Source organism: Hemiscyllium ocellatum, chromosome 27 (assembly GCF_020745735.1).
Source record: "Hemiscyllium ocellatum isolate sHemOce1 chromosome 27, sHemOce1.pat.X.cur, whole genome shotgun sequence".
In the NCBI taxonomy this organism is placed as follows: domain Eukaryota; kingdom Metazoa; phylum Chordata; class Chondrichthyes; order Orectolobiformes; family Hemiscylliidae; genus Hemiscyllium; species Hemiscyllium ocellatum.
Window position 1 is genome coordinate 1,400,150 of NC_083427.1, and position 22,275 is coordinate 1,422,424.

The 22,275-nt window shown below is 40.1% G+C and overlaps 1 gene segment (V, D, J or C); it reads left to right on the forward strand.

The window, feature by feature from the left end:
- Positions 1-20,665: 20,665 nt before the first annotated feature.
- Positions 20,666-22,275, forward strand: part of LOC132828603 (Ig heavy chain C region, membrane-bound form-like) — a 35,549-nt gene continuing 33,939 nt past the window's right edge. Inside the window, 3 exon segments of the C gene segment in view lie at positions 20,666-20,708; positions 20,835-21,113; positions 21,824-21,840. Coding sequence covers positions 20,666-20,708; positions 20,835-21,113; positions 21,824-21,840 — 339 coding nt within the window.

The window sequence follows — 22,275 nt, forward strand, 5'->3', positions numbered from 1 at the left end:
CAGGAGATTTGACATTTTGGGCATATCCCTTCATTAGGAATGTCAAGATCACACCCTTAGAATTAAAAGCTTTCACTGTATTATTTGTTCAAATACAAACTACCACTTTACATTGCATGGATAGTGCCTATTTATTAAACTATTTTCCCTTGAAACTAACAATGTTGGGAATGCTTGGCAGCTCCTGTTGCGAGTAAATGAGCTCAGGTTTAAAGCTTTCATGGTTTGTTATAGTTAACATGATACAAAACGGCAGTAGGGGTCTTTCACACAATCATATTCAATCATTTTCAAATGTTATTTATTAATATTAACTCAAAAGATTGACACCACTGCCAGTTCGTGCAGAGTCCGAAACCCTGAAACTTCACTTTCAGTTAGGAATAGATCACAGTTTTATACGAATCTCGGATTGGAAACCCAATTCCAGAATTTCCCATTGTCCAGTTGTGAAGGAACGAACACTGAAAAAAATGCAGGAAATCAACAGGCCTGACACATCCTAGAGTTCTGCAGAAAGGTCATATTGGATTTGAAATGTTATCCCTGCTTCTGTCTCCTCAGATGCTGTCAGTTAACATTTCCAGTCTGGTAATCTTTTATTAAAGATAAACTTGGTCGTTTTAATCCTGCGAGCTGACACGGCATGAACGCGACTGCAACTGACTGTGTGCAACTGGGAACATTACCAGTTGGAAATTCTAATTCAAACCACTCACCATTCCGAATTGGAAATGTGTTGCAATTTCTTCAATATTGCTGAGTCCATATCCTGGGGTTGTCTCGCTAATGGCATTATATATCTACCGTCAACACATTGACTGCATGATTCAGGATGGTCGTTGATCACCCCTCACCCCACCGCCCCCCCCCCTCCACCGTCTCCGTTATCGACAGGAAATGACCCCCTCAAAAGAGTTCAAGAAGGTAACCTAGACCTTAGCATTTTATGTTAAAGACAGATGTGAAGTGACTATCCCAACTGTGATTCAGCTGGTCATACAAATTCGCTTTAAGTAAATCAATATTTTAGTTAAAACTAGAGTTGAAACACAAACAAAAGACAACAGAATTTAGAATAGCTTGTTGGAAAACAGAACCAATCCAACACAGCAACTTAAGTAAGAAACTTCTCCCATCAAGCAACACCCTATAAACACATCCGTTGTCAAAAGGGAAATTTAAACACAGATTCTTATCAGTTAGAGGGAACAACCTCCAGAGATTTCCGAGCGGTACATCAACTGGAAATCATCTTCTGAAGTTTGGAACCCTGTTACACTCCAACTGCTTCTGTTTGTTACTGTGAAACCGAAGTTCAAGAATGTTGAACGTGGAGAAGTGTTAACTCCCTTGCCTTTGTTAAACTAAGCTTTTCCGAAACATTTGGTCCGTCTGTCTTTACAAAATCTTTCAAAAGAAAACAAGGAGAAAATCATCTTTTCAAAGAGATATCATTGTCACACCTCCACCTTCTCAAGGACCAACGAGGATGGGCACGAAGCACTGGATCCAGATAGCGGTGCCAAATTCCCATGTAGCGAAGTGCTTCCCCCAAGTATTGTAAACACATGAGCACTGTCAAAATCAGTAACAACATTTGAGGTAAACACTGAGTACTGCACTCTCCAACTTCTTCCTTTCCGAAAAAAAAAGATTAGTCACTGCAAGTACAATTTTGTTTGGAAATTAACGCATGCCAATCTGCCAGTACCCCTATCCTGTGAACGATTGAAAAGAAAAGCCAGGAACCTGCTTCCAGTGAAATCCTACTATGAAGAGAAAAGTTCCATTTTCCATGAAGGGTGCAACTTGTAGATAGGTTTTTGAGTGCAAAGAATGAGGAGCAGGCCATAAAGACAATTAATTTTCTCAGTTAAGGTTTACAAACTGATGCTCAACCACTGAATGACTTAACTCATTGCCTTCCCCAGTGTGCAGTGAAGGCTGGCCCATTGCATATTTTTTGCAATAGAAAGGAAATCATGATTTGGGAGAGCAGTCTGCAATTGGAGTTAGGCTGGAATCCAATGAGCCATCGTCTTATCACATGGCAGAACAGGTTCAAAGGGGCAAATAGCCTACTGCTGCTTCTATTTCTTAATGCCTTACTTAGGATTGCACAAATCCAGTCAGTTTTATAGTAAGGTGACAGGCATGGCGGGTGAAGGTATTACGTGTACCTTCATTATGTGTACAAGTCAAAACAGGAAGAATCACTGCCTCGGCGTCTACACATAATTGAAGATCATAAAATTAAATATTCAGCTCGAAATGGTTAAAAAATCCCTTAGAACATACGAAGGAGAAGGTTTCGCTGATTAATTGGTTCAGTGTAAAGAGATGGTGGAGAAAATATTCTTTTTCACTCAGTTTCCAGGATTCTTGCTCAATTTGATATCAATATAACATGGAAACTGCCCCTTCAGCCCAACTGTTACATTCCATCAAGGGTTCCTAAACGGAACTTTCCCGTTTTCCTGCGATTTGTCCATATCTCTATAACCCTTTGCAATCTATGTACCCGTCCAATTTGCGTTTACATGTTAGAACTGTACCTACATCTATCACTTGCTCTGGCAGCTCATATGCATCACCCTCTGTGTGGAACAGTTGCCCCTCAGGTCACTTTTATTTTTTATTCCTCCCATCCTAAACTTCTGCCCTCTTGTTTTGGACTGCTGTACAGTGGGGGGAAAAAGACCTTGACGGTTCACCTTTGAAATGCCACTCATGATTTTATGACATGGAGGTACTGGTGTTGGAATACAGTGGACATGTTCAGAAGTCACAAAACACAAAGTTACAATCCAACGGGATTATTTGAAATCAAAAGCTTTCAAAGTGCTGCCCTTTCATCACATGAAGTGATGTAGTGGCACTGCTCTGGAAGGTCGTGATGACAAATAGATCTGTTTAACTACAACTGGAAGTCATGTGACTTTTGACCATGACTTTATAAACATAAAGAGATGGTGGAGAAAATATTCTTTTTCACTCAGTTTCCAGGATTCTTGCTCAATTTGATATAAATGTGCTGATTTGGCTGAATCAGTAGAGGGCGCAGTTTACAGACAGGCCCAACTCTCGTCTCATTTTCTCCTGTCAGCTGGATGGAATAAAACGAGCAAGTATTATTTTCATTCATTCAAGAGACAGTGAGAGTCAGTAAATATGCAAGCATGTTATTGCCCATCCGGAGCTGACATGGTGTCAATGATATGCAGTAGTCTCTGGTCTTGCAGAGACACCCACAGTGCTATTGAGAAGGTCGGTCAAAGACTGTACCCTTCAGGAATGAGCAATACTGCTGGAGCTGCGATATAACCCCAAGTGAAGACGGTGAGGGGCTTGGAAATACATTGAATTTATGTGTGTTCCCAGGCATCTGCTGCCCCATCCTTCTCGATTATAGAGGCCATTTGTAAACCATATATAGTAACATGTCTAAATGAGAACAAAGGACACAACATATTGCAGTATGGTACGGGGACTGGTAACCTCGGTTGGCTGAGTGTTTATTTTCTGATAGAGAGGACAATAGCTTTGGTTGAATCTCCTTGGGAAATTTGCATTTACTGTCAGGGAGGATGCAATCGAAAATCTGGTGGTCTGAACCGAACAAAAAAGAGGACTGTTAGGAAAGACATTTGACGTAGAGAATTTATACAACTAAGACACGATGTATACTATTTGAGAATAAGGGACGTGAGGTGAGGTTTATGGAAATTCTGACCACAGTGTTCCAAGTCTAATGTTTTGAAGGACCTTACAGCAGAAATGGAGGATTGTAAATGATAGCCTTTTATTTAGGATTGTGGAGGGAGCGTGCAGCAAGCACACAAATGCAAGTAATATCAATTGGAAGCGTGGTCATAGGCAAAGTAAAGAACACTTTTACAGAATATGGCTAAAAACCAACATTTGTTGTTGACTTGGTACCGACCGGGATGTGAATTTCCAATGACATTTGACATTTTGCAAGGGCTAAAACCTCGCAAAATGGGTTGGAATAGACCATCGGCAGTAAACCGTATTATGGCTTCATAACTCTAGCCATAACCCTATTGCTTTATTAGTACAAGATTTATTTTGTCCTGTTAAACACACGGAGGATACCATTCATTTAGAGGCATGCAGTCATAGAGTCATGCAACATGGAAACTGCCCCTTCAGCCCAACTGTTACATTCCATCAAGGGTTCCTAATCGGAACATTCCAAATTTCCTGCGATTTGTCCATATCTCTATAAACCTTTGCAATCTATGTACCCGTCCAATTTGCGTTTACATGTTAGAACTGTACCTGTATCTACCACTTGCTCTGGCAGCTCATATGCATCACCCTCTGTGTGGAGAAGTTGCCCCTCAGGTCACTTTTAAATTTTTTTCCTCCCACCCTAATCTTCTGCTCTCTTGCTTTGAACTCCTGTACAGTGGGGAAAAATAGACCTTGGCAGTTGACCCTTGAAATGCCACTCATGGTTTTATGATATGGAGGTACTGGTGTTGGACTATGTTGGACATCTTCAGAATTCACAAATCACAAAGTTACAGTCCAATGGGATTATTTAAAATTATAAGCTTTCAAAGTGCTGCCCTTTCATCAAATGAAGTGATGTTGAGGTACTGCTCTGAAAGGTTGTGATGTCAAATAGATCTGTTTAACTACAACTGGAAGTCATGTGACTTTTGGCCATGACTTTATAAACATTTATAAGTTCACCCTTCAGCCTTGTACGCTCCAGGGAATAACAGTCTGAACTTAGCGAGTGTCTCCTCTTCACTCAATCCCTCCTGCCTTGGGAACATCCTTATAAATGTTCTTTGTCCCCTACCATTTTAATGACATCTTTCCTGTCGTCTGAACGGAATTGTACACAGTACTCCAAATGTAGTCTCACCAATTATGTTAACATCCATAACATGAAATCCCAAACTCTTGTAATCAATTCTCTGACAGATGAAGGCAAGTGTGACAAACGGCCTTCTTCACCAACCAGTCTACCTGTGACACCACTTTCAATGAACTGTGCATCTGCGCCCTGAGGCATGTCAACATACCTTTGGGTTCTTCCATTAAGTCCTGATCTGGTTTGTCTTAAGAAAATGCAACGCTTTGCATTTAAGTAATTTAAATTCCATCTGCCATTCTTTGCATCATTGGCCCAGTTCACCTCGTATGGAACCTTCTTGACCTTGTATTTAATTTGGAGTTGTTCACACACTCATGAACAATACCTTAGACTTTCTCAACAAATTGTTTGCTTAACTGATGAATAACAGTGAAACAAACACCAGTAGTTGAGCCACACAACTGGTCACGACCTCCTGTCTGAACCACAACCTCTATCTCCATCCTCTGTCTATGAGCCTAAAGCTAAGTTTTCCAATTGGCTAGCTCTTCCTGCATCCCATTTGTTCTCATGGTATTATCCAGTCAGCCATGCGGAACCATGTTAAAGGCTTTGCCAATGTCCATGTGCACAATGTCTGCCATTCTGTCTTAATCTATCGTCTTGGTCACCCGTCCAATGATCTCAGTCAAATTAGCGAGACATGATCTCCCACGTGCAAAGTCATGCTGAGTGTCCCTCAGTAATCCTTGCCGTTCCAAATGCTCGTGGATCTTTTGTCTCAGAATCCCGTCTAATAAATTGTCAACCACTGACGTCAGGCTTACTGTTATATAGTTCTCAGGTTTTTCCTTACAATCTTTCCTAAATAATGACAAAACATTTGAACCCTTCAGACTTTTAGCAGTTCACCCGTGGTGTCCATGTCACAGATATTTCTGCTAGAGGCCGCAATTACATTTCTGGAGTCCCACAATATACTAGGATACATCTGAGCATGGCCCAGGGATTCGTCTACTTTTATGCATTTTAAGGCCTTCAGTACCTCCTTGTCAGTGATGTGGACTCTTCTCAAGAGATGAATATTGATTTCGCTGAGTTGCTCGCGTCCATGTCTTCCTGCAGTCTGACACAAAAAATTCGTTTGGAACCTTGCCTATCTCCTGTCGTTTCACACATATATGTAACCCTTGCTTTCAGGGGTCCTGTTCTCTCCCTAGTTACTTTTTCGCCCTTAATATACATGTAAAATCATTTTGGATTCTCCTTAATCTAAACTGCCAAAACGATCTCCTATCGACTTTATGCTGTACTCGTTTTCCTCTTCAGTCTGCCCCTCTATCCCCTTTACTCTCAAAGGATTCACTGATCTCAGATGTTCATAACTGAACTCTTGCTTTTTCTTGACCAGACCGTTAACATCTCTCCTGAGTCAACGTTCCCTACTCCTGTCAGCTGTGCCCTTCACTCTCACAGGAACATGTTGTCTCTGCACTCTTGTTATGTCACTTGTGAACGCTTCCAATTTGTCAGATGTCCTTTTGCTTGCGAAGAGCGCCACCCAATCAACTGTTGACAGTTTCTATGTAGTAACATCAAAATTGGCCTTACCCTGATTTAGAATTAAACTTGTGCATTAGTTGTATCAGTTTCCATTATTATTTCAGGAGAATAGAATTATAGTCACTGGTCCAAAAGCTCTCATCCATTTGCCTGACTTATTCCCCAAGAAGTGGTCGACCTTTGCCTCTTCTCTGTACATTCATCTACATATTGATTAAGAAAACATTCTCCCTTGGAAAGGAAGCGTTGCTGCACCCATATCAGTGACATGAGAGGATGAATAATAATCCATACGAATCACTCCATTGATACAGTTCTGTTTGAAACAGAATCGTAGAACCATAGAACATATCGATAGTCTAATCTGCCAGTTGTACATGCGTGCTGGCTACCTTGAAAGAGACATCGAATTTGTAGCACTTTAAATCACTTTCATACTGATTATTTTATTTGCAAACTACCCATTCTCTTGCTTTTTCAAGGTCAATGTGTTTTCTGTTGTCCCTTGTTTTACAGCAAGTATTTTACATTCATGCTCAGCTATTGACAGCACTGACAGAGAAAATGCTTTATTCCCACAACAAACCTATAATCATGAATCCATCAATTAAATAGTCTCTGCAACTACAGAAATACGGCAACAGAAAGTGGAGTTGCAGGTCGATAGGATAGTGAAGAAGGTGTTTGATATGCTTGCCTTTATTGGTCACTCCATTGAGTATTGAGTTGAGAGATCATGTTACGGCTGTACAGAACATTGGCTAATCTAGTTCTGGAGGACTATCCACAATTCTGGTCTCCCTGCTGAAGGAAGGATGTCGTCAACCCTGAAAGTTTTCACCAAAGATTAACAAGGATTTTGCCATGAGTGGAAGGTTTGAGCGATCGGGACAGTCTGAATAAACTGGTGCTATTTTCCTTGGTTCATTGGAAACTGAGGGCTGAACTTTTAGAGGTTTATAAAATCATGGGGGGCATGGACAATGTGAACACTCAAGGTATTTCCCTGAGTTAGAGGAGTCCAAAAACGGAGGGCATACTTTTAAGGTCAGAAAGATTTGAAAGGAACAAATGGGGCAACAGTTTCACTCAGACAGGTCGTGCCTATTTGGACTGAGCTCCACAGGAAGTGGTGGAGGCTGGCACAATTGCAACATTTAAAGAGCATCTGGATGGGTATATGGATAGGAACCGTTTAGAGAGATATGGGCATAAAATTGGCACATGGCACTAGATTCATTTAGGTTATCTGGTCAGCATTGACAAGTTGGGCTGAAGGGTCTGTTCCTGTGCTGTACTTTCCACGACTCCAGAACTCTTGCTGTCGGATTGTTCATTGCAGTCATGAATTTTCTACCATTTTCAATATTTACAATTCTTCATAATTGTGATAATTTCAATAAAAGTGACACTATCAAGGGCACGATTTATAATTGCAAAGGCTGTGCACTGGCACAAAACAGATCTCTGACTGATTCAGTGATTTGTGAAGAATGACCATGGCTTCATGATGTACTTTCTCAGTTCCCCTTATAACCAGGCCAACGGTTTAAGCTATAGCATTTAAAAGTCTCCTGTCCCTTCACAGATTTTTTCTGAAACCTCAAAGTTCATATATTTCAAATTCCTTTGCAAATTATTCGCAAAAGAAACAAAAAAAATGTACTTTCCTTCATGTCACAGAGCAATGTTTGTGTGTTTTCTTGTGCTTGGTCTCGATAACCACACATGTTTTCGAATACATCAACCATGATTTTGTGCCGGACCACATTTTGACGTTTGCTTTCCACTGTTCTCCTCCTTCAGCAACCTCCTCGTTTAGAATGTGAAACATGAAGCAGAATTAGACCATTCAGTCTATCGAATCTGTCCCGCTATTCAATGAGACCATGGCAGATCTGATAAACCTGGGATTCAATTTCCTGACTTTTCCTTTTACCAACTGATTCCTTCACTGAATAAAAATCTCTCCGTCACTGCCTTGAATATTTTAAATAACCCAGCATCGACCGCCCTCTATGATAAGAAATTCAACAGATTCACAATCTTTTCATAGAACAAATACCTCACCACATCTACGTTAAATAGGTGAATCCTTACACTGATTGTTTCCCACAAGGGGAAACAGTTTCTCCAAATCTCTTGCTGATTACAATTGGTCTGATAAGATCGCCTTTCATTCTTCTCAACTACTTGGCTCAAACTTTTAATTATGTTTATTACAAAAAACTTCATAATCTGTGAGTAGCCGAATGAAATTTGTCTGGTCTCCATCCAGTGTCAAAATATATTTCGACAGATAACGGGACCAAAATTTGTTCACGGTTTTCCAGCCGTTATTTGATTATTGGCTTCTACAGTTTCAGAAGGCCTCTTTCCACAGCTCATAAGGAAGATGACCAAATATGAGTTAACTTGCAGGTGCCGATACTTTTAAAGTGAGACAGGTTTTATCCCCAATTTGCATAATGTCCTACTTATGGAAAGAATAATTGAGAAGTTAGTCGTTCACCACGCCTTACCTAAAAATAACAACGAATTAATTATTATGTACGCTGTTATCATTTCTGCTGGATTCCAGATAATGTGAGAGCGATTGTTCTTCATACTAATATCGCAATTGATCAAATAGGAAGTCAATGATCCCGATCAAAATTGGAGTCACTGAAAATCAGGTGAAAAATAGATACTTTGCGCCATTCCCAGCAAATGGAAAATGTTTGTAGTTTTGGAGATCAGTAATCTCAGCGCCAGGACATCTCGACTGAAGCTCTTCAGAATAATCTTGGCTGAACTATCTTCATCCGTTTCATTGATGACCTCCCCTATACCATAAGATCAGGAGCAGGGATGTTCACTCATGATTGTACAATGTTCAGCACTCTTCATAACTCTTGAAATACTGAAGCAGTCGATGTTTAAATGTACCACGATCTGGATCCATAGCACGTTTTGGGCTGACAATTGTCAGTGAAAGTTCCTGCCACTCTAATATCAGGCATTGATCATCACCAGTAACATTGCCCGGAGATATTAATTGGCATTAACGTTACAGGATCACACAGCGTCGACAACCTGATTGTCACCGTTGACCAGAACCTGAACTGCTCTCGTCATATAAGTAGAGTCGCATCAAGAACTGGTCCGTGCCCAGAAGTTTGATTCACTGACTATAGGATGGTGTGTTGCCTCCTTGGAAGGGAATGATATTATGATATGGGTGCGGAATTCTTTCTTGGGAAGATGGCACTCTCAGATGTCACTGTCTGTATTGGTGCTAACAACGAAGGCATGAAGAAGACTGAAGCCATGAAGACAGATTTCAGCGAGTTAAAAATGAAATTGAAAGACAGATTCTCAAAGGGAGCAATCTTAGGATTTCCCTCTGCCACGTATCAATGGGTAAAAGAGCAGAAGGTGTGATTGGTTCAAAACGTTTTGAAGAGCAGGTGTAGGAAAAGGCGCTTTGGATTTCTGAGGAATTAGAATGGATTCTGCAGCAGGTTGAGTCAGTGTTATCTGAACCTGCTACATCTTCACTGGTCAGTCTTTTCAGATGCTGGAGATCAGGGTCAAGAAGTGTGGTGCTGGAAAAGCACAGCCAGTCCAGCCGCATCACAAAAGCAAGAGAGTAGATTTTTCGAACATGAGCACTTAATCAGATGAAGAGCTCATGCTCAAAGCGTCGACTCTCCTGTTCCTCGGATTCTGCCTGACCGGCTGCACTTTTACCGCACCACACTTTCTGACTAGTTCAGTTTCTGTTTAATTGTAACTCACAGAGTGTTGGCAGATGGATAATTCACTGACTGAAAAAGCATTGGGTATGAAGTGGCAATAGCTAGATGTTTTGTGGTGTCGTTTTCATTGGATGGATCTTAGAGCATTTGAAATCCACCAAAAGTACCAGCAAATTCGGTGAAAAAAATCATTTGATAATTGATTCCGTGTTGAATGAGGCAGAGATGCAATGTAGACACGAATACTTTTATACAAGTATTTGATGTATATGTATGTACATTTCTCTCTGCGTGTGTGTATATAGAGTCATAGAGTCATAGAGATGTACAGCATGGAAACAGACCCTTCGGTCCAACCCGTCCACGCCGACCAGACATCCCAACCCAATCTAGTCACACCTGCCAGCACCCGGCCCATATCCCTCCAAACCCTTCCTATGCATATACCCATCCAAATGCCTCTTAAATGTTGCAATTGTACCAGCCTCCAACACTTCCTCTGGAAGCTCATTCCATACACGTACCACCCTCTGCGTGAAAAACTTGCCCCTTAGGCCTCTTTTATATAGTTCCCCTCTCACCCTAAACCTATGCCTCCTCATTCTGGACTCCGTGACACCAGGGAAAAGATTTTGTCTATTTATCCTTTCCATGCCCCTCATAATTTTGTAAACCTCTACAAGGTCACCTCTCAGCCTCCTACGCTCCAGGGAAAACAGCCCCAGCCTGTTCAGCCTCTCCCTATAGCTCAGATCCTCCAACCCTGGCAACATCCTTGTAAATCTTTTCTGAACCTTTTCAAGTTTCACAACATCTTTCCGATAGGAAGGACACCAGAATTGCACGCGATATTCCAACAGTGGCCTTACCAATGTCCTGTACAGAAGCAACATGACCTCCCAACTCCCAACACTGACCAATAAAGGAAAGCATACCAAACGACTTCTTCACTATCCTATCTACCTTTAACTCCACTTTCAAGGAGCTATGAACCTGCACTCCATGGTCTCTTTGTTCAGCAACACTCCCTCGGACTTTGCCATTAAGTGTATAAGTCCTGCTAAGATTTGTTTTCCCAAAATGCAGAACGTCGCATTTATCTGAATTAAACTTCCTCTGCCACTTCTCAGCCCATTGGCCCATCTGGTCCAGATCCTTTTGTAATCTGAGGTAACCAACTTCGCAGTGCATTACACCTCCAATTTTGGTGTCATCTGCAAACTTACTAACTGTACTTCTTATGCTCGCATCCAAATCATTTATGTAAATGATAAAAAGTAGAGGGCCCAGCACCGATCCTTGCGTCACTCCACTGGTCACAGGCCTCCAGTCTGAAAAACAACTCTCCACCACCACCCTCTGTCTTCTACCTTTGAGCCAGTTCTGTCTCCAAATGGCTAGTTCTACCTGTATTCCATGAGATCTAACCTTGCTAATCAGTCTCCCACGGAGAACCTTGTCAAACGCCTTACTGAAGTCCATGTATATCACACCTACTGCTCAGCCCTCATCAATCTTCTTTTTTACTTCTTCAAAATACTCAGTCAGGTTGTGAGACATGATTTCCCACACACAAAGCCATGTTGACTATCCCTAATCAGTCCTTCCCTTTCCAAATGCAAGTACTTCCTGTCCCTCACGATTCTCCTCACTTCTGTCTCCTTCAGTTTGGTCGGTACCTTAGATCCATTGACTTATGCTGAAATAGAGACATCGAGGCCTACAAAACAGTAAAAGTCCAGTCCCTCCATCTTGGGCTGAAGTGTGGTTTATCTATCATTTCTCTCTCTCAAAGGCTATAACATATTTTCAGCAATAAGGATTTAAATATTCACACAATGCTCTAGGTGAAGTCTAACAAAGCTGCTTTACAAATGAGGCAACACTTCACTACTCCTGCATTCAAATCCTCTTGTGGTGAAATCTAAAATTCTATCACCTTTCTAATTGCTTACTGCAAGAGGATGTCAGCCTTCAGTGCATAATTGGGACGGGCACCCAAAGCCTTTTGTTCCTCTTCTTTTACAACCTTTCATAGTTTGACAAATATTAAGCACTTCGATTCTTTTCATAAGAGTGGGTAATCTCTCATTTTCCCAGGATATTTTCAATCTGCTATTACCTGCTCATTGTTTTAACATGAATTACCATAAGTTCGCGGGCGATTTTACTTCTTGCCTCCAGGAACCAGAACATATGTTTTGTGTGCGTGATTAATATTCTTTTGACCTTTTCTGAATATTTTAATTTTTACGCCTGTGGAAATTTTGGTTTCATTTTCTTTGAGCCGTCAGAAAAAAAAATCCCCTGACATTGTCAATTTGATACTTAACATTCCAGGAAAAGAAAACTTCCTTCATGTTACATAGAGGTGTTGGTCTGATCAGCCATTTCAGAACATCTGGCGATGTCAGCCGTGATATCGATACTTTGCACGTTTCGTTATTTCCTGTTTGCTGTTTATCTCAGTCCATACATTCCAATTTTACATGGTTGAGCACAATCTTGACCAGAGACATTTATTTTAATCAAGAGTCTGGAACCTGCTTGACGCTGAAAGGGGCTTCGATCCTATTTATTCATACTTCTTTAATTTTTGGATTTTAAAGAAATAATATTCAATAAGCATAGACGACTCAAAAGTTCGATTGCCTGATGCAGATGAGTACTTCCATTAGTGCGGTTGAATTGTCATTCTTTGTTCAATAGTGAGGAACAGTTGTTAATCTGTCAATAATGTTTGTATCTCTAAAGTCAGACAACTATTGAGAACCTGTATTTTATCATAGAAACCTGGTTGTTGCAAAACATCGTCAAGCTTCGTGACTGCAAAATACTGATCAATTTCTGCACGATGAGCTCGGATCAGCCATCTGCGAGGTTTCAATAAATTGTAACATGTATTTGCATAATGCAAGTTATTGTGCTGATTAATATTTCATATTTAAATTCAGTGTTCTGCTGTGCCATTTATTTGCAATACTTTTAGGAATTTGTCAAGATTAATATTCATTGCCATAATTCTACTAAAAATGATGCTTGTACACTTACACAATTACTGAATGATGTTGATTTTGGTTGAACTTCGAAACACATCACTGTTTTTTTTTTGTTTTGAACATCTGTTTTAAAGGAAGATATGGCAGAACTGAGATGCCTATCAAGCAGATTTCTAATGCATTTCTCTTCTCTATCTGCAACAAATAACTGTCAACCAGATTGTATTAGACTTAAAGTGAACTCAGTTGCGAGGGACATAAGACACAGCAACTTTGTGGCGTCAAGAAATATTTGAAAGTACTGGAAACAGCGAAGGGTATTTTTGCTGCCAAAGTCCATGCAGTAGTTACAAATTTAAATGCTCCATACCTTTCCAGTACAAGCGCTTCCAGTACAACTACATTGCTGTCAACTTCCAGCAACACAGAACACTTCCCACATGCATCCTGCCCAGGAATATAGGGCAATAACAAAAACAGAAAATAGCCCACCAGATGACTGCTGTTAGTCATTATAAACAAAAGGTCGGCAATCTCAGTGATACGGGGAATTCAGTGAGTGTAATGGTATCAAGTGGAGATGGCAAGATCCTTTCCTGTTGCAGATGGCTACTGACTGACCATGTGAGTTGCTAACATTTGTTATTTTCTGAGCCTAACCCTGGGCATTTTCCAGGTCTTCCTGCGTTTGGCCACGTATGCCTTTCGTTTCTGAGGAGTTGTGAATTGTATTGAATATTGTGTCTTCTTCAGAAAACATCACACTTCTGATGTGAAGATGATAAATGAGGTAGCTGAAGATGGTTGAATATATGACATTACTTTGATTATTTCCAACAGAGATGTTCGGAAGCTGAAATATCTGACATCCAATATCCAAAGCGACCCTCCTTTGCAATAGCTATGAGTGGAACCAGTAGAGAGTTTTGATTCTGATCGATTTCCGTTTTGCGAGGGTTTCTTCATTCTACACGTGATCAAATGTGGCCTTCGTATGGAGAATTCACTCATTTGCTTCACCTCTGGAATTCGGCTCATGTGTCCATACTTGAACCAAGACTGCACTAACGTCACTATCTAGGCAGCCTTGGCAGACGTCATACTTACTGCAAAGCCATTGGTTCTTTTTAACTCTGCTGAAGAGCAGTACCATCACATTTCCAGTGATCAAAATTTGACTGATTGGGTAATAATTGTTCGGAACGGATAAGGAAATAACGAGGTAATGTTCAACATTGCTGTTTAGATGGCATTATTGCAGCTTTACCAGAACAACTTGGCTCGTGGGACAACAGGTTTTGCAAAATAAACATTGAGTACATTTTGAGGAACGTTGTAAGTTCTCAGTGAATTATCCGGAGCTGCCAAATATTTGATGGTATGATGAAGAATGAATCGAAACTGAAGACAGGCATGTTCGATTTCTGGGGCCTCTGCCAGAACAGAAATTTAAGAAGATTACTATCACCTTCTGAAGGTCAAAAAGGAATGAACAATAAGTTCTAGCCCAACCGCGTTTCCATATGCCATGAATTAATCAATTATGAAATAGCAGCACTCCAATTTTCAATGCACATATTTACTTTGGCAGAAATAGACAGGGTGTGCTTGGGATGACAATAAGCTACAAGTTTCCTTCCAAGCTTAGACTAATATTATGTTCTCTCACAAATTTTAAGAAGCTGAATTGGAACTTTCTGGCAAAAATGTCGGAGCTTCTCCTGATAGTATGAAGTGATTCAAGACGATGTCAGTCCATTATCTTATCAGGAGTAATTTGGAACTGTAGCCAAAACAGGACGGACCGTTCTCACTCTTTTATAAATGACGAGTTGCATTATCAATGAAAATAAAACGCTTATTTCTCGATCGAAAGGAAGTTACGTAGCCCATGTGCAGCTCGTGATTCATTCTTCCCATTAGCTACTGATTTGTGGCAAATTTTCAGTTATTATAAATTGAAAATATTGTTCTGGACGATAAATGATGTAATGCACATTAATTATTGATTTTACGGGAGCGGGAAGATGAAGGCAATAAGAGACAAGAAACGATCTAGTTCCTTCTTTTAGTTCCCTTATGATACAGAAATATTGGGCCATTTGTGGCATCGGGGCGAACCCGACTGTATGTTGCGGTGAACACTGCATTTATTGATTGGCTGAACTGTAGTTATTATTTTTGTTTAGAAAAATTAAACATTTGAAAAAGTGATTATGTATTTCGTAAACTGCAGTTTTTCGGTTTGTTTAATTGCGGTCTTATATAAGATATATCAAGTCGTTTGCATGAAGTAATAAAGTTCGTTAAATTAACAACAGAGCTTACATTTATAGAATTGTTCCCCGTCTCATGCCGGCGACAGAGCTTCACAAACAATGAGTATTCTTGGAGGCAAAACAGTGAAAGGTATATAGTAGATACATTGCTTTAGTCTCGACAACTAATTCTAAATATTATTTCCTGATACATTTGTTTATGCATTCCATGTTTAATATTCTTCCAGCACCACCCAGAATTCATATTGCATTCAAAATTGCTCGCACTCTAGCATTATTAGGAATTCTAAGCGTTACTATACAACCATCAAAACAACCTGGTGTGGATTCTGAGTAGAGACCAACTTATGTGCATTGTGGCGAAAATGTGACACTTCTGCATCAACATGTTTTGTGGACTAATGTAACTTTAGGGTTATGTGTGTGCTTTATAACAGTATGAATAAGTTCTAGTAGGAGATAGAGGAAATTTAGAGAGAGTTGAGAACTCCCAACTGACTGCATTCACAATACTGTAAAAGACTCTGCAAAATGTGTCAAAATTAAACTGTAAAACCTTCAGACGTGTGGTAGTAATAAGTTCATTTAGAATGCTCGATCTGCTCCATCATTCGAGCATTGCTGACATGTCTCTCAAACCCATTCTTCCGCCTTCTCTCCATAACCCTTGATTCCCTTCCTAATCAAGAAACTAAATCTGCATTAAATACACTCAATGATCTAGACTCCACAAACCTCTGTGAATGGAGTTATACGCTTCTGTTGACTAAATTCCTCTCCATCTCAATTTTGAAGGTTCGTCCCTTCACTCTGAGGATATGCCCTCGGGTTGAAGTCTGTTGTGCGAGGGAAATTATCTTCTGCTCATCTGCTGTATACAGGTTTATCAGTATTCGGTAAGATTCAATGACACTCCACCCTTATTCTTCTAAACTGCATTGCGCTCAAAGGCAGAATCTTCAACTGATCTTCATAAGATAAGCCTGGTATCCAGTGGATCATTTTTGTAAAGCCTCTGTGAACTCCCTCCAATGCCACACGTCCTTCGTGAGTCAGGAGTCCAAAACTGCTCACAATATTCCAAATGTGCTCCTAATGGACCCTTATACAGTTGGACTTCCAACTCCTGTCATGCTTCAAGTTTCAGAAGTCCTTCCCCATTTAGGAAATATTTCTCATATTTATTCTTCCAACCAAAATTCGTAACCTTATATTTCCCCACATGATGTTCCATCTACCAGTTCTTTGCTAATCCCCCTGAGATTCGAAGTCCTTCAGCACAATCCGTTTCCTCAGCATTTTTTTGTCCCTCAAACTATCATCGTATAATCTGTGACGTTGACAACAATACCCTCAGTTTCTTCGTTTAGATCATTTATGAATAAAGTGAATAGTTGTGGTCCCAACTCTAACCCTGCAGAAATCCAATTGTCACTGCCTTCCATCCTGAAAATGACCTCTTTATCCCCACATTTTATCTTCTGCCAGTCAGCCAATTCTCCAGTTATATCAGTGAGTGATGCCAAACACTATGGCTCTAATTTTATTTAGCAGGCCCCTGTGCTTGTCAAAATCAAAACATAAAAGTGTTTATTGGGTCTCCTTTGTCTTACTTGATGGTTGCCTCCTCAAATAATTCATTCAGATTTGAGAGGCATGGCTTCCCATTGACGAAGCTGAAACAACACTATTTTACCAATCACACACAAGTGTTCTGCAATCTCACGTGGAATAATGGACACGAAAATCTTACTAACGACCGAGGTTAGGCTAACCAGCCTAAATATCACAGCTTTTGAGTTAACTAAACCGTTGCAAGAGACTGGACATTAATAGATTATCATTTATCCCATTCTTAGATAAGCTTTCTTAGAGAAGCAATATAAAAGGACAAAGCCATTATGGCTTTAATTAGAACAAAGAACATAGAAAAGTTACAGTCCAGGAACAGGTCCTTCAGTTCTCCAATCCTGAGCTGATCCAAATCTATTGTCTAAACCTGTCGGCCAATTCCAAAGCATCTGTATCCCCCTGCTCCCCACCTACTCACGCATCTGTCCAGACACATCTTAAATGAATCTACCATGCCTGCCTCTATCACCTCTGCCGGTAACGTGTTCCAGATACCCACCACCCTCTGTATAAAGTACTTGCCACGTGTATCCCCCTTGAACATTTCACCTCTCACCTTGAAAGCATGACCTCTCGTTATTGAATCCTTCACCCTGGGAGAAAGCTTGCCTTTATCTACCCTGTCTATACCCTTCATCACTTTGTAAACCTTAATCAGGTCCCCTCTCAATCACCTTTTTTCTAATGAAAACAATCCTAACGTTCTCAACCTCTCTTCATAGCGAGAACCAGACCAGGCAACATCCTCGGAAACCTTCCCTGCACCCTTTTTAAAGTATCCTATAACCTGGAACATCTAGTTGCCAATCTTGACCTTCTTTCAACCAAGTCTCTATGACTACAATACGTCATACTCACAGGCGCCAATCCAAGTCCTAACTTTATCTACCTTACACACTATACTCCTTGCATTAATGCTAATACACTTCAGGTCACCAGTTCTTTTGAATTCATCTGCTATCTGCTTCCTCTTCCACTTATTAATGCTATCTTTATGATTCTTGCATCTCTAGCATACACATAACTGTGTAATTGTCTTCTCTTCTGGTTCCCACTACCCCTGCCACATTATTTTAAAACCTCCCCAACAGTAGTAGCAAAAACTCCCCCAAGGACATTGGTTCCAGTGTGTTTCAGATGTAGACCGTCCATTTCGTAATAGTCCCACCATCCCCAGAACCGGTCCCAATGTCCAACAAATCTGAACCCCCTCCCTCCTACACCAACCCTCAAACGACGTGTTCATCCTGCCTATTTTTCATTTCTACGCTGGCTATCAAGTGACACGTGCCTTGTGTAGTTTCAGAATATTCTTCTCAAATATTGGAAACAACGGATCAGACTAAATTCAAGGAAGTTAAATGAAATCTATGTGTTTTTGTGACAGCAGTGCACTGCAACGATATAACAGCTTCTGTTATACAGGGCATTGCTAAGGTAAAAATCAGATTTACATTGGACAGTGTTGGTCACTGTGCTTCTGGAAATGTTAATGAGAAAGAAGAGAAAATATGGGAGAGAGGCGAGGTCTGTACATTCTGGAGTTAAGCAGAGACAGAGGTCACTTAAATGAAACATATGGAGTGCTGAGGAAAATAGGCGGGGTCGATGATGAAAGATTGTTTCCATTTTTGGGGGAATAGAGAAAAAGATCATAGTTTTAACACAAGGACTCCCCCATTTCAGACAGACATGAAAGGGAAATAATTGCTTAAATATTTGTGAATCTTTGGAATGCTCTTCCACAAAGTTAGAGAAATCAGAATGATATTAAATATATATGAGGATAGGTGAATTAATTCTTGATTTCAAGGGGATGAAACATTATTCAGGATGAATGAATATGGAGGTGAGGTTAATTCCAGATCAGCCATCATCTTCTTGAATGCTGTAGCCGGGATAGAAATCCGGGGTGGGGGTGGGGGGCAATCTTGTTGCCTCTTCTGAAGATATAAACGGATAATAATCAGGAAGAAATTAGATATTACTCAGTTTCAGCCAAGCAGCCTCAAGAACTCCGATTCCCTCCACTCCACCTCCACATGGCACACAGCATGCGATGATGCTGAGTGTTTTTACATTAAAAACGGGCAAAGAGAATTCACTGAAAATGCTCAACAACGTTAGCAGTATCTGAGAAGAGCAAAACAAAGTTAAGACTTCACGCCATGTGTTTTAATCAGAGCCCATCTGATGAAATATCATGATATGAAACTCCAACCCTGGTAAAAGTTTTCACAGCATCATAACGCTGTCTGCAAGGATTGTGCCTGCTTCCCCCGGCAAAGATTTTACATTTAAGTGTATATGCACTGCTCCTGTTTCCAGCTTATGCAATCTCTCGAAGTTCTCTTTCTCGATGCAAACATTTTCCGCCTGTTCATAATTCAAACGTATATTATGTGGACCAACAATTGCAGTGCTTTGAACAAAGAAAGCTCATTTTCCATGTAATCATCATATTAATCTTTCCACGTCAGTCAACATTCTGTACAATCGTTGGTGCAAGCTTTGAAATCACAGCACACAAACTCTTTGGTGGAGTCAAAGGCTGATCTGTGATATAGTTTTGGGATTTATCATTTGCACCATTTTGAATTGATTTAATAAGCATGAACTGGAATTTCATTTGACTCTTTGTGCAATTCTACCAAGCACAAACGTCATGCTCAAAAAGAAGCCTTCCTCAACGAAATAAAGCACTTTTAATAATTCAATGCATATCGAATCCTCTTTTGATTAACAAGTGCCAAAAACATTTTACACTTGCTCCTGAGTTATGTCTACTGCTTTTAAACTAAATCACGCCAATCTATCAATATTGCTTTGATCTTCTGAATTGCGAGCCATATTTGCAGTTGAATAGAACATTCAAGTTTCAGCAGCACTATCTCGATGATGAAACCCAAATGGATAATGTCAACGTGACGAGAAGATTCTATCCATTTTTAAACAGGCTGAATTTCGTCTCTTTTTTCATGTTTTTGTGTTCTGAATTCTTGAATTGACTTCACAGACCAGTTTCAAATTTTGAATTCTGCAAAACCTGTACTTACTTTCATTGTTACTAAAAGTCAAAGACTTTCAAATATTGACACACATTTCATACGGAATGTTCAAGGAACGAGAGACGCAAATTAAAGCTGATGTTTCTAATTTTATGGCTCTATCGAGCATTGCATGCATACATAAGACTGCTTGGCCACTCATTTGTCAGAGGTCACTATGTGTGGGTTTCAGTATTAATTATTTAATTATTTGGTCACGAATTCGCTGCCTGAACTTGACAAATCTTCATGGATATGAAATTAAAATATCACCAAGTTAAACACAAGGAAGTAAGCACATGGTGTTAATCTCTCTATTCTCAATTGATGCAGATTTCCATGATGTGATGTTGCTTCGTCTGCACAAAGCTCAGCCCACCACGATTCGTGCGTTAGAATGAAAGTGATTGGTTTCTCGCTCCACACGATGCAAATGAACAGAGCCTCCCGTGGTTTATAAGGTCGGTGCTCCGACACACACTGTTACACAGAACAGGTTTTAATTCCAGTATTGGTTGCGTATGAAGTTCTGTTTGCTGGTGCAGAAACAATGAATATTTTCTTGTTTTCATGCCTTTTAGCCTGGTTACCAAGTAAGTACTTTTTCTCATTGATGTTACGCATATAAGGACCATGTTCATATTATTGCAATTTCCTTGTCTGAAACTCTCCCGATGAGAAATAAATGTCATGCATTAAATATATTTTTCTCCGCACAGATGTCTTTACTGTATGGGTTGAACAAACACCGAGAACGGCAACAAAGGAGACAGGCGAATCACTGACCATCAATTGCGTCCTAAAAGATACCAGCTGTGCATTATATAGCACGGGCTGGTATTTCACAAAAAAGGGCACATCAACAAAGAAGAGCTTATCAACTAGTGGACGATACTTGGAAACAGTGAACAAGGAATCAAAGTCCTTTTCTTTGCGAATTAGTGACCTAAGAGTTGAAGACAGTGGTTCATATCAGTGTGAAGCATATAGTTATCACAGTAATAAACCTGATCTTCCACCAATACAAAAACACTTTCAGATCTTCCGTGAAGCAAATTTGCCTTGTTTTGGCTTGTCAACGCTCAACATGCACTTTGTGGCCACTGCTCATGATACAGAACAGCAGGAGTCAAGTTCTAAAAGCTAGCTAATAAAATTCAGCCGGATAATTCAGAGAAGGGGCACTTGGATATTCAGTGCAGCTGTTGAACTTACAGTAACGTGCGAGCATTTATTTTTGCACTGGGATGTATCACTGTGACAGCTGGGATGACCACAGCAATCGAGAACTCGACATCTGTAATACAGAAACTACCAGCACACATTGTTACCAGAACCGCAAACACTTTGATTTATTGGTTATCAGGATGGCCAGCTATTCTGGAGTTTGGATGGATATCAAATTTGGTTTTCTGAAATAAACGTGAGAAAGTGCACATTGGTAGGAATCCAGATTGCAGTTTGTGCATCGACTTGGTGTTTTTGTATGAATGACAATGGGAAGTTTTTACATTGCTGTGTGTGACTGTGTTACTGTGCTACCACAGTGACTAACCTGTGATTCCCGCAATACAGAAACGTCCTGCCACATGTGAATCCACTGCTCATATAAATTATTACCTGCATGCTTAAGTACCTCATGCTGAAATATTTCTTGCAACTTTTAGGGCCTGGCAACTGCTATCGACTGATTTTCATACTCCTTTAGCTGATTATTATGTGACTGTTAAAATCCTATTCACAAAGCAATATAGGTAATTATCCAGTATTTGAAGAGTGGCTGAGAATTATAAACGTGACTGGGAATACAATATATGAAGGGAGTGATTTGTGTCACACTTGCTGGATCAATCAATCAATATCCTGGAGCATTTGAAGAATCTTCACTTATTTTTGCAACAATGGATTTCTTGTGCTGGTGTGAAACAATGTGTAGCTGGGATTGCACAGTGACACAAGCCAGAGCACAAACCTCTCGGACAGTTATTCCTTTTTCTGCTTCTGATGAACATGATTCCATAATCAACTTTCTGTCATGAATGCTGTTTCATAGAATTAACATCAATTCCAATTCGTTCCATTCTGGAATTGTATACAAGTTTTACGTTGATTATAGATCAGCATGCTAACGTTTCCAATGTCACCCAAACTGGCATTGGA